The 17,238-nt window shown below is 38.9% G+C and overlaps 2 protein-coding genes across 4 annotated transcripts in view; one reads left to right on the forward strand and one right to left on the reverse strand.

The window, feature by feature from the left end:
• Positions 1 to 806: 806 nt before the first annotated feature.
• On the reverse strand, positions 807 to 3,541 carry LOC146471827 (diphthamide biosynthesis protein 3-like). The gene is made up of 3 exons (XM_085120388.1): positions 3,410 to 3,541; positions 1,921 to 1,995; positions 807 to 1,265 (listed from the first exon to the last, which is right to left on the reverse strand). The coding sequence occupies exons 1-3, from the start codon at positions 3,515 to 3,517 to the stop codon at positions 1,206 to 1,208; spliced, it is 243 nt and encodes an 80-aa protein (XP_084976514.1). The 5' UTR covers positions 3,518 to 3,541; the 3' UTR covers positions 807 to 1,205.
• Positions 3,542 to 5,643: 2,102 nt separating this feature from the next.
• The window catches only part of LOC146471828 (inverted formin-2-like), a 38,248-nt gene continuing 26,653 nt past the window's right edge, over positions 5,644 to 17,238 (forward strand). The window contains exon 1 of one of the 3 annotated variants that reach the window (XM_085120392.1): positions 5,644 to 6,116. In XM_085120392.1, coding sequence (XP_084976518.1) covers positions 5,729 to 6,116 — 388 coding nt within the window. In that variant the 5' untranslated portion in view covers positions 5,644 to 5,728. Of the gene's footprint in view, positions 6,117 to 9,935; positions 10,505 to 13,894; positions 14,587 to 17,238 lie in introns of those variants that run through there. The other 2 variants (XM_085120393.1, XM_085120390.1) reach the window with 2 other exon arrangements.

Here is a 17,238-nt window from a genome sequence, read left to right on the forward strand (position 1 = left end):
AAAGTGATGCGATCTGTGTTTTAGCTTAATGACCTTTCCCCCGCATATTCTGGATGGTTCTACAACTGTCAAACAGAAGCATGATTCCTTCGCCTTGAACTCTCCGATTTCCACCGTTTTTACTGTCGAGTGCTTCTTAGAAGTTATTCTTTCGATTTACCGCTTCAAAAGGGTTAATTTTCTTTTTGAAAACGGCACATTGGAATCTAAAACATTAAAACAATATGGCCACGCCACTAAAGTCAAGCCTTTTCAGTTCCACCGAGAGACCACTAGGACCTGAATAATCACAATAGTAATTAACTCCCCTCCGATCCCTCCTGACCTACACTAAGATATTGCATTCTGATTGGGCCGTTTTTGTTAAAGACAATAAGGGCAATAGGAGACAAAAAGATCCCCTCTAGGAGAAAACTGAATTTGATACATCTAAAACGAGTTAATAATTGAAAGATGCGCATTTGTGGATACAAACGGCCCCCATTTTATAACGTGGGCTGCACAGGCATCCCACGTAATAAACGAGTTTGGGAAAAAATATACAAAACAGTCCTTCCACATTTTACAAACAATAAAATGGCCATTACACGTTTTGCAAGAAATGAAGACATTTTTGACACAAACAGGCATTACTGATTAGCTTTTTTTTGGAATGATATCCATTTAGCACTACCTTGTTGGTGTGGGGCAATTCCTGTTACAAAAAGCGAAGATTTTCCAACAAAGCACAAAGTAAGTAAGTTGTGAAATGCCCACAGTCATTGCTTTACGTGGACTTTGTTTCCTGGATAAAAGTTCTCCATACATGTAACAAGATTGCATGATACTTTATTTGTTCATATTTCATATTAATTTTTGTAACTTGTAAAGTACTTTCAGAAATATTCCTGAAGGCCACTTTAGTGGGTATGGTTCACCACCATATTATTACAGGAACCACGATCAGATGCTTCCTCTGAGACTCAAGGACAGGTAAGTCAGAACAAGGGAAGTCAAAATGGGTGCAAAAACACTTCTTCACTGATGTTCCTCCTGCCCACCCCAGGTGAACAGATCTGAACTTTATATCAACATGTTATTTCACTTTTGAGAGTTTACACTGTAGATTCTCTCATACGGTGTGGTGTTGTGCTCTGCACCCGAGTTGGATCATCTGCCATCATCAGTATGGGATATCGCCATGGTGATGGCTGTTGTTGAGTCACCTAAACTTTCTCCATTGCTGCGGGAGGGCCAACAACTTCTTCTGAAACCATAAAATCCTCCTAAACAGAAAAAACAAAAACAAAAATCAGTACAGTTACAGAAAGTAGAGTTACTGTAGTCCTTGAATAAGTACCCAATGCACTTCAAATAATTTTAAGATATTAGGTGGGAGGCACTTTGACAAGTGGGACACTTATCTAATTTCTCCCAAATCCTGGTTCTGTTCCTCTGGAAGTTCACAGCTTTCACGAAGAGTGCAATATTTGGGACTCAATATTATTGAAAGAACAATTATTTTGAAGACAAAAGAGCTACATGCAAAACTATACTTGTATCTGGAAAAGAAACTGGCTTCTTACATTTTAATGTCGAAAATAACTAAATAAATGATTGTAACAATATTAATTTTGTAAAAAAAGAATGTTTTAGCAACATTAAAAATGTTATGCTCATCCTTTGCTGGGGATGTTGAGGATGAATACTTATTTGAGGATTTCCAGCATTAAAATTTCTCCTTCTCCATCAATGACTGCAGACAGGTTATGGTAAACAAAAAGAATTTATCTTCATTCTAAAATGTTCCCATGTGTAACATGAGACTGGTTTTAAAAACTTACAAAGTTAAGAATCTATAGAGAAACATTTACAAACAATTTAGATCTTGGAAAAGAAAGCCCAAGGGTAAATAAAACTGGTTGCTGCAAAATGACTAACCAGGTCATAAATGACTCGCACAATCAATGAACAACTTGGACAACGAGCCACGTCTTCCCCATTTTCCAACTCTTCCTGTAAATAAACAAAGAGAGAGAAATATAATTATGTCTGTCTGCTTGTAACATAAAAATAAATAAATGTTCCCAGGGCCAGTGGGAATTTGGCAATGTTGGTTTTTGTGAAGAGAGGAAAACTTGAGTACCCGGAGAAAACCCTCGGAGCAGAGATGAGAACCAACAACAAACTCAACCCACATATGACATCAACACCAGGTGTCGAACCAGGGCCACAATGGTGGGAGGCGAGTGCTCTCACCTCTGCACCATCCCTGCTCCCCCGTATGTAAAAAATTTCAGCATGTCATGTTATATGATGTGATATGTCATGATTTATGTACTTATTTCTAAACAATATCTACAATGGGATACATGGTTGTACCTGACTCTAATGTGCAAAGAGTATTAAAATAGAATGTTTTCAGAGTCAGAATAGAAGAAAAATTTCTTGCAAAGCATGAATCTAAATGGAGTTGACTATTTTGAAGTCATTATTGCAACTATTAACTTCGTTATTCATTTAAATAATTAATAGTATACAATTGAAATTCAAGCTAAGTCCTTCCAATACTTAATGGTTGGTTTGCTTGGGGTCTGTCAACATATTCACTTGTTCTGTCATGCCAATCAATGACCAGCGATAGGACCAGTGTGTATATAAAAATAAATATTCATTTGTTCTCTTCTTAACGTCCCTGAATGTTTACGTCAGTACCCTATCCTTCCTAATGGCCACTTAGAATATTCAACACCCTGACCTTGTCTACAGGAACAGGGTGAAAAAGATTGCGGATCAGCAGATTTGGACAAGAAAACTGTTTGGGTGTCAGATTAAATGGATTCTTTCCAAGAATTTGAAGATCCTGCAAATGCAGCAGAATGCAGAGTGTTGCATCTTTATGTTTTATTTTATTTTATTTCATTTTTTATCAAATTCAGGATTGGTGGATTTCATCCTTCCTCCCCCCTCCCCTCCTCCCTGGGGAAAAACATGCACATGTATACTGGTGTATACACTTGTTTCATGCATTTCTTCTACTGAAGCTGGAATATTTTCATTTCGTGTTGATCAGCGAGGAATGTACGCCTCTGCCACATTAGCTCCTTAACATGTGAATATCTCCACTATTAAGGTAAAGTTTTCCGGATTCAAATAATTTACTGCCAAAACATTTGTGGATTGACGGATTTGGTCAAAGCTTTAAGCGACTGGTGGATTTATCACAGAGCCACTTAGCCGAGTAAACATACACAGTCACATACGCTGATTTATGAGTACATTTTGCTAGTACGGCAGTAGTGCATGTATAAAATCTTTCCGAACTTAGCTTCCTAAAAATATAATATATAGATGCGCCGATCAAACTGGACCAATTCAAAACCTTAAAATCCAACCTACTGTTTCGTAAGATAAAAGTTGTTCTACCAACCTTTGTAATTTGAAACTGATCGCCACAAGGGCACGGGTAGAGATAAGTCTCAGATTCCTCGTCGTATTCAAAGTCTTCAATTTCTACTTCATCGTGAAATACAGCCATTACTTCCTTCCTTCCATGCGTGAGAATGGCGCAATATACTGAGCATCCAGGCCTCTCACTCGGACAACTTGGGAACTATAAAGACAGTAATCTTTTACTTCCGCTCTTCCGCCTAGGCAACTTGAATTTTTTTTTTTTTTTTTCCCTTTTTGTTCTTAACTGATTTTTAAAGCTAAATTCCAGGATTTATATATAAACTGGGCATGTTTAGACTAAAAATAACTATGAATCGATAAAAAAAGTAACCTGGATTCAACAATCGGCCCCCACAATAACCAAATTTGCAGGCCTGACACTACGGCAAAGGGCTTATTTATTTGGGCCAATATTTCAACTAGTACAACTAGTCTTCTTCAGGCGCTAACTCTGAAGAAGAAGACTAGTTGTACTAGTTGAAATGTTGGCCCAAATAAATAAGCCCTTTGCCGTAGTGTCAGGCCTGCAAATTTGGTTATTGTGGGGGCCGATTGTTGAATCCAGGTTACTTTTTTTATCGATTCATAGTTATTTTTAGCCTAAACATGCCCAGCTTATATATAAATCCTGGAATTTAGCTTTAAAAATCAGTTAAAAACAAAAAGGAAAAAAAAAATACCGTAGTGTCAGCCCTGCAATCCGTTTGGTTTATTTACATGAAAGTGACACCTGGCACGTGCTTTTTTACTACAAGGGATCCGGGAACGGAATGTATTCAGAACAGTTTATTTTGCGTCGTGTAGTCTCCTGCATCCAAAAGTTTCCTATAATAACCTTGTCCCCTTATCGGGCCATGAAGTAATTTTTCTTTGATTGTTCGTATATTTTTGGTACAAGCTTGCCAGGAGCGAATTAGGTACCTGATTCGCTCCTGACATTGCCCAATACATTCAATGAGGAGTTTAAAATTCAAGATTTAATTGACTAAAGCTTATAAGTTTTTGGAGTGGCTCCCAATGGATCACTGCCCCACCTACTTCAGCTCATGAAGGCACGCAATCACGTTAATTTTATCGAAATTATCCATCTACATCTACAAGGATAATTTGCGACGGGATAAACCTATCATCGCAAATATAAGGAAAAACAGAGGTGAAACAGTTCAGTATATAGTCGGACCTCTATTAAGGGGCCACCCTGGGGACTTTGAAAACTGGCCGCTTAATAGAGGTTGGCCGTTGAATAAGGGCCGGGTCGCACTAAGCGAATTTTTGTGTCTTCTAATTTTTGGCGGTCAAATTTTTTGGCAAACATTTTTGAACTTCCAATTTTTAGTCTTGGTCGCACTACGGAAATTTGCAGTTCCAAAACGTCTTTGACTGACAGCAACATCAGTCATAACCCGCTGGGGAAAATGACCCTTCCTCTCCTGTTACATCAGGAAAAACAAAATGGTTAACGTGACAATGTCTCGGCAACCCAGGAGTGCCCCAATTTCGTCGTAAAACATGCTTTTCTTCTTCGACCCTCCAGTCTGGTAACTGTTCCATTTCTTTGCTTCTTTGTAACGTTCTATTAAATACTTGATTTTCTTCATACACTTGATTTCATGCGAGCGTTTAAATCGTCGCAGATTTTAATCCACTCCGTTCGTGACTCTCTGCTCTCTAGCCACTCGTGGTTTTCGGCCCACAACTGAACAAGCAGTCGTTGCTCAGCTTGGGCGCAGGTGTCATACTTTCCTTTTTTGCCTTTCTTGCTCCGCTCAGGAGTGCTGCTAGCACTCGCTTCGCTACAGTGAATGACAGCTTAATTGCTGTACAAACAAAATTGGCCGCTTTGCCAAAATTTGGTCGCCTCCGAGGCAGCACTTCGGTGTCTTTGAAGATTGGCGAAATTTTGGCAATCCGCGAAAAATTGGCAAGTTTTGGAAACGTGAGGTCGCACTTATTTTGCAGTACGTGTTGACAGAGTCTCACTTAAATAAACAAAATTGGCTCTAGTGCGACCCGGCCCTTACTGACAAAATAATAATTCAGGACTTTGGAAAGTGGCCGCTTAATGGAGGGTGGCCGCTTAATAGGTGGCCGCTTAATAGAGGTCCGACTGTATTATGTAAATAGAGACGTGACAGCTGTCAGACGCTAACGGAACTGAAAAGATAAAAGGCCTCTTGTTGACAGGAAGCCAATGAGTGGGCAGAGGAACACGATTATGGAACTTTCCATATTCAAATAAACTGTACTCGTCCGGCAGTCGGAGACCAGCAGGAACTGCTTGTTGATAGCCATCAACATGTCACAGAAATGGAAGAAACTGGCCAATATGGGAGCTCTAAGGAAACAAGACCATCAAGACGGCCATGTTGATTTGGACAACCTGAGTGAAGTCGAACCTGAGCTTTTCATCAAATTTGTGCGAATCCCAACGCTCAAAACATACACGAGTCTGATCGCAAAACTTAAAAGCTGCCCCAAAAAATGGCTGACAGAGTTTTTGGTGCTAGGGGGGTTGACAACGCTGTTCGAAGTTCTGGAAAAACTCTGCGAGCGTGGTCTGGCCAAGTTTTCCGATGCATTTCTGCAACTTGAATGTGTTCGGTGCATTAAAGCTGTGATGAGCGATGTGACCGGTTTGGAGTTTATATCCAGAGATCCCACACTCACTACCAAACTCGTGACTGGTGAGTAAAAGTTGTTTACCTTGTCCAAAATTTATTAAGGTATAGTACTGCTTAGTGGTGTAGTTAAAACAAATGTTTAAAATTGCATTTAATAAGGCCAACTGAAGTCTAGTTGTCAGTTTTGAACCAGTTTGGTTTGACCATTCAAACGGAACAAAGGCACACAACGACAGTGTTCTGATGTGTTCCCAGATCTTTTTGTGGCCTTTTAAAGACGTATTTGTGTGAGCCAATACACATTGATCCACTCGGGTGGTTTACCTGATTTAGGTAAACGAATTGGTTTTACGAAAATGCAAGCTTACCTTCTTTCGCATTTTTAATGACTTATTTACCCCTTCGAAAACGAAACGAATTACTTTTTCGGTGTTACGAAATTCTGAGTTGACATTTTGTCAAAGAAAACTGAAGATTTTCTTTACGACTAAATCCGTAATTCTTGGGCGATTTAAGTCCTCGCCCCCCGAACAGATATACACCTAAGCAAACTGTTGGATACCCCTGATGTCCCTGACGGAAGCTCTTAAGCTTCAGTAAAACTTGCCAATATAGCACGTGTATTGTTCCTTTTTCAATATCTTACAAATTCAAGGGTTTCCGATATAAAAACAAATGGTATTTATATAATCTTGAGTTAATTTTAGGCGAAAAGACTTCTAAAAGGGGGGTAAGAAAGAATAGTTCCAGTCACGATCGCCAATTTTTTGACTGCCTATCTTATTGTAGAATTCGAGCCAAACTATTTGCGTTACATTACATAATTGTTTATTATGTTAATCTTCAGAGAACTATATCTGACAGTTTATTCTAATCATTTTGAACTTGAAAATGGTATCATGACGACTCGATTTTATCGTTGATTTTTACTTGTTTATCTATATCTTATCAGTACTGTCAATAAAATGAAACATCTTGGAATACTGTCGAAAATATAGAGAAAAATTCAATGTTCTCTACACTTCTCCCTTACTGTAAAACAGTAGTGGAAAATCGAAAGAACTATCCTCTCTTGACTTCGTGTAGTCTGCACTGGACTCATGAAAAATTACACAGAAAAATTGATAAATAACTGTTATAAGAATCAAACAAAAACAAGGCGACCGCAATCTTAAAAAATTGTGCCGCCCAAATTCTGACAACCTGTCTCTTCAGGCAAATGTTTTGAGGCCGCAATAAGGAGGGGCTTCAGATATTTATAGGTACGAAAGGGTGTTATTTAAAATCACGAGTTTTGAAAAAACTTACAATCTTTTCCTAGACAACTACCTGAAAGATAGCACTAGCAGACTGTATATTACGAATTCATTTTTACCTTCACACACAGACATATATAGTTCTGCACATTCCGAGGTATGTCCCAAAAGACTGGACTTTAAGAGATCGGTTTTCCTATAGACTGAAACTGACTAATGATTTCACCATTGGTACGCCAAATTTTTGAAGTATTTCTTTATTGTTTCAATTTAAACATGGGAGGGGTGGCTTAATTGGGGGGGGGGGTATTAAAATATGTAACCTCCAAACGGGGGGCTTATTAGAGTTAACATCGTCTTCAGCATATATCATAAGATGCCATAAAAACTACAACTGAGGAGATTTTCAAACTGAACACCATTAGATTTACACTGACCGCCAATGAGAAGGCAGCAACTGGCTACATTGCATTCTACGACTTCCTCTCGACCTTTTGCCCACAATTTACCTCCACATGTTGTTTATGACATCCAGTTCACATAAGAATTAATTTTGTTTATCAGCTAATGACAAAATGCGATTAATTAAGAGTGTTGTCCACGTCCCGTTTGATATCGCAGTGACTTAAGAAGTCTTTAGGAAGCAACATTGGCAATCTTGCCTAAAGTGTAAGAAAGTTATGCTTACTTTTAATATCACCACAATTTCTGTTTACCATTGACTGTTAGAGCCAATACGGTATCGTATTCAATATATATCGTGCGATGTCATAATGGCTAGGAACTATTGAGAATTTGAGACTGAACACTCTTAGATTTAAAGTACACTAACCACCAATGAGAAATCAGCAACTAGTTTCCTTACAACTTCCTTTCCACCTTATGCGCAGAATTTACCACCACCGTGTCCGGTTGATTAGAATTTTATCTCAGTGTTTATCAACCAATGCCAAAGTTCCATTCATTGAGAGTGTTGTGGTTTGATACGACATTCGTTAAATTAAGAGGGCTTAGAATAATATTGTCCTTGGCAGAAGTTTTTTTCGCGGATCCCATTGGCAATTCAAAAGAGCTGTTATCATTGAGAAGCTTTCCCACTTGATACTGCAACAGGACGCAATATTTTCTAATTTTTGAAATGATTTCAGTTTTGTTACAAGTAATTTTTTGTACGTACGTGGTATAAATCTGTTTAAATGTCCTGAATAGGAGAAACTTAACGGCGGTTCCTCGTACGAACGCCAGCTTTTGAGATCAAAATTCTAATCTGGCTTGAAGTCAAGCCAAATACCGTGTGTTTCTTAGAGAACCAATCTCAGTGTACTTCACTACTGAATACATGATAAATGGTAATCCAGGATTGCCAGTTTAACTTTTTAGTCTATGGATGAAATCCTGCATAAACTGCGACAATTTGAAATTTTTGAATTTTGAAATTTTACGACTGGAATTACCCTATTTCCTTGAACAAGCGACGAGGGACTTGTCTCACACTTCGAATTCTTGTGTATTTAATACTTGACTTTGGTCAAGTTCAACAGTTCAAGTCCTTGACCACGGTAAATATGTACTATATATGGCAATTTTTTTATTGGTAAGGGTTGAGGCGTTGTTTGAGTTTCCTGGGCACATAAGGGGGTGATTATTCACGGGTGGTAGTTGACGAGGAAATACCATTACACTGATACGCTATTTTAATAACGCTAAACTACAATCGACTACAAAAAGAGTCTACGGAAGCATTCAGGGGGATTCCCATGTCTCGATGTAGCTAAAGGCCTGCTACCCCGTACAATCATCAAAAAAATCAATGCCTGTTCAATAGCTAGGTTTTAGAGTAAAAAATGACAAAATAGCACTCGAAAACCACTTAGTTTTCCTTTCATCATGTTGAGTATTTCCGTTTGATTTGTGTTCAGTATCACTGGTATGAATGACGCCGGAACTCGCATTTCTCGAACACCCAGTGAACACAAGACTCACAATTAGATCACATTTTCCTGCCATACGCGGCCGTCAGCTTCCTACATTTGATAGTCATCAGTGTACACCAGTAAGGCTCGCAACGTGCTCAGCGTACGGCTTGCACGAGGAAGGGGATCATAGTTCATTTCACTCAATAGCCGTGGTCACACTACACAAATTTTTACCCAGAGAAAAAGTGTAAAGTTTACTCATAATGAAACCGGGCACATCGGTACAGCCAGCATGTGGGGTTGTCTAGATCTTATAAAAATGACATTTCGGTCGCCAAGTTGAAGTTTTGGCACGCAAATTAAAAACGGAACCATGCTCGAATCATGCAAGAACCATGCTCTTGCTCGAATGTCAAAGCCAATAAAAGAGAAGTTTTCGTCTCAGTTTCCTGCTACTTCTAATGTTACCGATTTCAATGGATAATTTGCTTTCCCTAGGAATCAAGTCAAGTTTCCCGATCCCGAGGGCAAAAGTGTGTAGTGTGACCTTGGTTATGTCTTCCGGCCCTTTCGTTCCCGCCTTTCCACTGGCGCGACGCTGTTGTCCAATCAGATTTCAGATATGCCCCGTCACAGTCGACGCGCGACCAACCGAATTCATCCTTTCGTGTCATTATTCAAAATACTTAAACCGATGACATAACTGTAAGTTGTTATTTGAATAGACCTGTTGGTCGGTAAACATTATCGTCATTGAATAATTTGGTAGACCACCGGAAACATGTGGGCGCGAGGAGGAACTCAAACCATACAAGCCTTGATCGAGTGATTTTAAACAGAAACTTGTCAAAATTTTTGCCAGAGTAGACCCCGGCTTTCCTGAGAACAGTGGACATGGCGTTCTGGAGAAGATTGTCGCTGAAAGCCGGGATTGGCGTTCCGGACGAGAAGGACGGTGAAAATGATCTCCAGAATTTAAAAGAAGTTGAACCTGAGCTATTTATCAAGTTTTTGCGAATTCCGTCGCTTAAAACTTATTCGAGTTTAATCACAAAACTTGAAGACTGTTCCAAAGAATGGTTGAGGGAGTTTTTGGAGCTTGGAGGGTTGACGTCGTTGTTTGAAGTTCTCCAGAAACTCGGCGAGCGAGGTCTGGCTAAATTTTCCGATGCCTTTTTGCAACTTGAATGCGTTCGATGCATTAAATCTGTAATGAACAATGTGACCGGATTGGAGTTTATGGCAAGTGATGTTTCGTTGACAAGACATCTTGCAAATGGTAAGTTAAGATTATTTGTGTTGTTCTTCAGTGAAGAATGAAGTGTATTCCAAAAGCAATTATGTGATTAGGTTGGGAGGCGCTGACGTATTTGAATCCATTAGCGTCTTTTGTTTGCCAATATACGATCGGTACGAGAGGGCCGTGAGTTAACACATCAAACAAAGTAAATTGCTTTGAATAGTTAGCAGTATCTTGAAACAAAGTTCCTTAAAATCTGAAAGTTAGAGTGAGGAATTTTAATTTACATATATTCATGTCTTGTTCATGAGGGTTGTTTTCAAAAGACTGCCAACTGTTGGTGTTTCAAGTGCGTGCGTCACGTTATTTGTGAATGACATTTGTCAATTTTCAAATGGGCTTTCGTGACTTCTCCGCTGTGAAGCATATGCATATTCATGCAAATAAAGTTTTGTAAAATTTTTACTCTTATTTTCGTCGCTGGCTAGCCCATCGAATTTAATAACTCCTTTGAGTTCAAAGGTGCTTGAAGCTTATCAAAAGTCTTATTAGTTGATAAAAAAAAATAGATAACCAAATTAGCGAAGCGTATCTTCGTATAATGATATGCAAAAGCTAAGTCGCTCGTACCCACATCACATAGTCAGTAGTATCAAGTTTATTTGTGTTGTCGTATTGAGTGGGCTTGAAAAGACACAAGGAAAACGGCAGCTCGATCAACGAATTACGTAAATCTGTTTGCATTTTGGATTGTCTAGATTCCTGTGGCGAAAGAGTTATCAGTATTATGACTGAAATGAAGACAAACTTTATGATTGTTTTGTCTAGAACAGTAATACTGCAGCAAGATAAGCTCAGAAGAACAAAGGTTTTTACGACTTACAATCATAATTCAAATACCTCTAGCGTACTTTGTTTGTGCTTAATTATTTGGCCGTGATTACGGTATACGTATAATTTTTTCTGTACCCTGTGAAAAAAACTGAGCCTGTGTATGTAATCTTCAAGTGTGACCTTCCAAATTCTTTGTGGTGCTTTAAATTGCTAAATTTCCTCTCAGATATTCGTATTTCCATCTGGGTTTCTGTGTTCCATTTTTAGGAGGTAAATCGAGGTTAATTAATACTTCGACACAATACTTATCACATAAACTCATTTGTCCATATATTAAATGGGTAAACAGTCGCATCACCCACTCTTTGAGTTTGATGCCTGTGTGGCTCAGATCAGAAGGTTGGAGAAAAAATCCGCGTGCAAAGATCGTGATGTTTAGCCGGTTGCTTCGTCATATTTTGGTGATTTTGTCTAGTGACATATTTTGGGTGTGAAAACATAGTTGAGCGACAGATCTAGGTACCCAGGTCCCTCAGAGCTAGCCGACCATTCATTATTGATTTATTTTTATTTTTGTTTTTATTGAGTCAATTTGTTTAAAGCGAGCTGTTCAAACAGACCTGATGCCCATGCGCGCGATGAAAGAATTAGTTTATGAATCTAGAGCATTTGTTTACGTGTTATTTTAGTATCCATTGCTTTTCTTCGCCTACGGCAAGTTCTCTTATCTTTAGCTGACCAGGCATGCAGCTGCAAACTTAGGTTTTAAATATCTATTGCCCTCGGCAATGCTTAGGGTGGGGGTCTTTCTTTAAAAGTTCAGCCTGGCCTTATTGGGATACATTAGCATAAACAACAAAATTAGACTATAAATTGAAGGAGCTTGGCAAACTTAGTGCTCACTGAACATATCAGAGTGATTTGCTAAACAGTTTTTGTTAAATGACTTTTGAAAGTATCTTGAAAGGTTTTACAAAGAATGGTGACTCGCCAAGCCACACAACAGCCTGCAGAGTATGCCAGAACTCGACCTCATGCGTGCAAAGACATTTCATATTTTACTAGCGTGCACCACGTGCAGTATCATCTTCGACGTTACCTGATGCACTGACGCGTGCAGATTGTACATTTCAGTATAAAACCTCACCTGAAAATCTTAGTTGTAGGGGTAGAATGATATATTTTCGTTTCAAAGTAACGTAAAAAACGCTTTTTTTTTTAAGTTCTATTCCCATAAAAATTTATCAATGTAAGACAAACATATACTTAAATAAGAGTGGAAATTTAACATTCTGAACGGTATGTAGTAAGGGTTATTTTCCAGCAAATTTCTTCAGTAAACTAAATTTGGCGTTCATTATGCCAGAAAGTTTTGCGTGCGCACAAAACGCGCGCGAACGATAGTCGCGCGTGTGCCTGCCGGTGCCATGCTGTGCAGACTGAGCCATACATTCTTTGTAAACTTCGCAGCTATGAAAGCTAAGTTTTTCCCGAGAGAATTGAGCATATCTCACTGATCAGTTCACCCTAATTCCCAAGTTTGACTTGATAATTTCTGTCATTTGGTTTGTGGTTTCCTTTTGTTCGTAGCGTATTGCTTCACATATGCTAATAACGAAAAATGTAAACAATGACGTCAGCAAAGATTCCCGTATAAAGTGCGGAAGTTAAACCTCTGAGGCTGGAGTCACGAAGCCATTAAAGTTAAGATGTAACCTAGATATTGTTTCTTTGTGAATCCGGTCCCTGGACTTCCTGGAAGTTCTAACCACGTATATCAGTGTTTTCAAGATGGCAATCGTCGCGCGGTTTTGAATGAAGACCAATGAAATATTTTTCATAACTAACTATTTTAGTGTGTCCAGATAAAATGTGAATGGTTTTAAATGAAAGCTACTAAAATTGCATTCAGGAATGGACAAAATACTATCTTAAACATGCCGTGCTCTGAGTTGAAAAAACTTGAATTGTTTTGGAGGCTTTTGTTTTTGCGTTTGGGCTGAACCTTGATCTCTTGGCAGGCCTCTGTATTTATAAGAGATTCAGCTGAAAAAGAGATCATATTCAACTCCCTTCTAGAGTGCCTAGCTTAACCTTTTTTAAGTGGTGTGAATGAAGGCCTGAAGTGCAGTCATTGAAAGTATTATAAGTGTCCTGTGTATGCGACACATGCACTATGTTGCTCACAGAAAGCAAAATAAGAAGCTGAACATTTGGCAGCAGTAGTCAGTCCAAGTTACAAGAAATCATTCACCGTATTTCACCTGATAATAGAAAGATTTAGAATCGAGTTTATGGGAAACGGCAAACGCGAGATTCGCGTTTATGTTTCCTTGAAAAAAGTGAATACATAGATGAGAATAATGCAAAATGATTCTGGCCTTTGATGCTGACGCAAAACTACTCAATTTTACTGAGAAGAGGCAAATGTAGGATAAACATGGTCACGTAGTCAACTCTGCCGTTTGCTGAATGTTACCGGCTTAATCCTTAGGAAATAAAGGCTAAAATTAGTTTTACAGATTATATATTTTCAAACTAGGGAAGGAAAACCTCGTTGAGGTATACCAGTTGGCTGGAAAAAAGCCGGTTTTTGACAATTATTCCACGAGTTGGCTTCTCGCATGATTCCTATTTGTAAACGTGGTGGTTTGTCACGCAATATGCAACTATTAAAGATTTCGTGATCTATCTCGCCTCGTTTTGGGTTTGCACTGATTAGAATAATATTATCCGACAGCTGGGTTTAAAACAAGAGGACCGTAACCATTTGCAGCTGACAATTACAATTGTTTGCTATGAAAATATCGTCCTTTCGAAACTGTTGACGGACTGAAGTTGTTTGTAGTCACGAATGTAACATTTTGCTCTCCACAATTTGCTAAAAATGGCAAACTCGGGCTGGAAGAGACTCCGAAAGTCGCCTATCTTTCAGCAGAATGTCCACGTGGAATCAAACCAGGGACAATTCAGCAACATCGAACCAGAATTGTGCATTAACCTGCTGCGCATACCATCGCTGAAAAACTTCTCCTCGCTTCACCCTAAACTCGCCAAATGCTCAACCGAATGGATGTCAGACTTTCTTTCCCTTGGAGGTCTGGATGTGCTTTTGAACGCTTTGGAGATCCTATCAGCGCGTTTGTCCGCTTCAAGTCGCCATTTTGCCTTCATGGATGCGTTTGTGGCGATCGAGTGTGTTCAGTGCGTCAAAGAGGTCCTGAACTCTCAAGGAGGAGTGCAGTATTTTCTGACCTCGCCAGATCTTGTCTGCCAATTAGTTTACGGTAAGAAAATGTTTTCCTGTTGGGCAAAACTATGCTTGCTTTAAATATTCTGCTTTATTAAAACCTTGTTTGTAATAACAATTGGCGTAAAATTGCCCCGTGGTCTTTGTCCTCGAGTTTCGCACATTTCAGTATTTCACTATTTCAGTTTCTAAAGCTCCGTCACGGAACTTGCAATAGGATCTCTTTGTTTCATTTTCGCTTATTTTTACAATGCTTTTCACCCTCTCCTCGGCTGTAAAAACTAAAGATGCAATCATAACTGGCTTTCTAAAATGTCTGCGCCAAAGACATTTGGTCTACCACCTACTACGCAGCACATTAAGATTCACATACTTCTCGAAGGTTAAATACTCACTGTACTAAATTGGAAACGTTCAGAGAAAACAAACAGGCGGGGGTATTTTACTTTGCTCGTAAAATGAGCCATTTTAGACAAAGCTATCATATCACAAAAATTAGATAATTTTAGGCAAAGCTATCATATCACAAAAATTAGATAATTTTATCCTAATTCGCTTTTTATAACAAACGAATCGCGGTTTCCGGTGACAAGTATTATATGCAGTTAAATCGACAGGATACTAATCCAAATTGGACGTTAAAGGGATTACTTGTACTGGAGTCAAGTGAGAAGACTAAACCACAATGCCGGTTCCTTACGGTGTTCTGTTTCAAGCTGATTCTTATAAGTTTTACAACGGAAGTCTTTATCTCATAAGAATACCTCTTTGGAGAAAGCGCGCGTGCTCATTATGTGACTTAGAAAACACACAGACTGGAAGTGATTGTCAAAATTGACAAGCACGTTAGGAAGCACCACCGCTCCATGCGTAACTCTTTCCCAGAAGTCACGACCTTTTAAGCTCCACTTGTGTTCTATATTTGTTGCTTTAACAATGTTAGAACGCTCAGCACCTCAGTTTAGGTGATGGGGGCGAGGTGGGATGATGTTTGACAAACAGATTTTTTGTTGAAGGAGTATTGGCAAACATGTTGTTAGTCTCGTCAGTACACGTACGATGCAATCATAAGCATTATCTATGGAATGTTTACCAGCGAAAGGCAAAAAGACGCCAGGAGACGTGTGGCGTACAAGGCTGATAACTATTACAGAATACCTGAAAACTAATATCCTAATTATGCGACAAGATAATTAATCATAAAAGTATCCGATAAGGATGTAACCAGTTTAAAGTTCACGTGAATACTAATTAATTGAGAGTAGTTTCATTGGGATCTAAGTTTTTGTGTCAAAACTGTGCTAACAGTTAAAACTTAATATCTTCGCTCGTTCGCTCCTTCGGTTTAGTCTTTTAAAATAACGAAATAAAAAATGGGTGACAGAGACCCTTTTAGAAAAACGCCCTTTTCTTTTAAGGATATGGTGTAGTAAATCAAACGAGTTATCTTTCTAAAATTATAACCGTCCCCGTTTACATACCAGGGGCACCCAAGGATATCTTAAAGTCCTTAATCGCCTCACAAACTGAAATTCGGATTTAGGTCGTAAAGAAAGTCTACAGTTTTCTTCGGCAGTGTCAGCTCAAAATTACATAACACTGGAAAACTAATTTCTTTTGTTTTCGAAGGGGCAAATATGTCATTAAAGATGCGAGAATAGGTTAGCTGGCATTTTCGCAAAACCAACAATAAGCTCGGGAAATAAAATTCCATTTCCTAAAACTTTCCGCACTTTAAATTTTCAGCTAAAGTATCCGAACAGATCAATCTGTATTAACTTACACAGATATGTCTTTAAAAGGCCTCAAAGCGATCTGGAAACACAGGAGACAAATTTTAAGGATTTTGCCTTAATGTTCTCGCTGGGTGCCTCATGTCAGCGATAATTCGTCTTTATTGCAAAAACGGCTAATGAATTTAGGCGTCTATAGCTTTGGTTTGGTGTTTTTGCTGTACGTTAAGCAAGTCACTTTGATTAATTATGTCAGTGCACATGTCATTCATTTCTTGCCATAATTCTGAAGAACATTAATACATGAAGTTATTGTCCCTTGGTGCTTTTACGTTTGCATATTTGCAATTTTGTGATCGCTGTTTGTCGCTAAAAAAGCGAGATTGGCCTGTAGAAAACGGCGCGCTCATTGTTACCATGGAGAATGCAATGATTGGCATTTAAATGGCCCGTGCCCTGCGGGAGCACCAAACTACCTGTGAAATGTATTCTGTTCCAAGATGTCGCGAATGGCCGTTAAAAACAAATGGTCTTCTCTGAGAAGACAACTCTCTGGCGCAGATCAAACATGTCTGCTTTCAAACGAAGCGTCTCCTGAATTTTGCGTTCGATTGTTAAAATCCCCGTCTGTCCAAAACTACCATGGCATTCGAAGCAAGTTGAAGAGTTCTTCAGATGATTGGATGGCTGAATTTCTTGATAGAGATGGAATGGAGGTCTTGTTAGGCGCTTTGGAGAGATTAAGCTCAAGGAAATTATTTGTGGACGCGGTTATGCTTCTTGAATGTACATGCTGTATCAAATCGGTGTTAAACTCCAAAGCTGGATTAGAATTCATGATTGGAAATCGCGACTTTACGAGAAGACTTGGTCGAGGTTAGTTATTTTCAATCAATTTTTGAAGCTAAGTTTTCTCGTGTCTGTGTGATTGGGAATCTGCTCGTCGCTTATAAATC

This window comes from Pavona decussata, unplaced genomic scaffold (assembly GCF_977016875.1).
Source record: "Pavona decussata unplaced genomic scaffold, jaPavDecu1.1 SCAFFOLD_102, whole genome shotgun sequence".
NCBI classification, from domain to species: domain Eukaryota; kingdom Metazoa; phylum Cnidaria; class Anthozoa; order Scleractinia; family Agariciidae; genus Pavona; species Pavona decussata.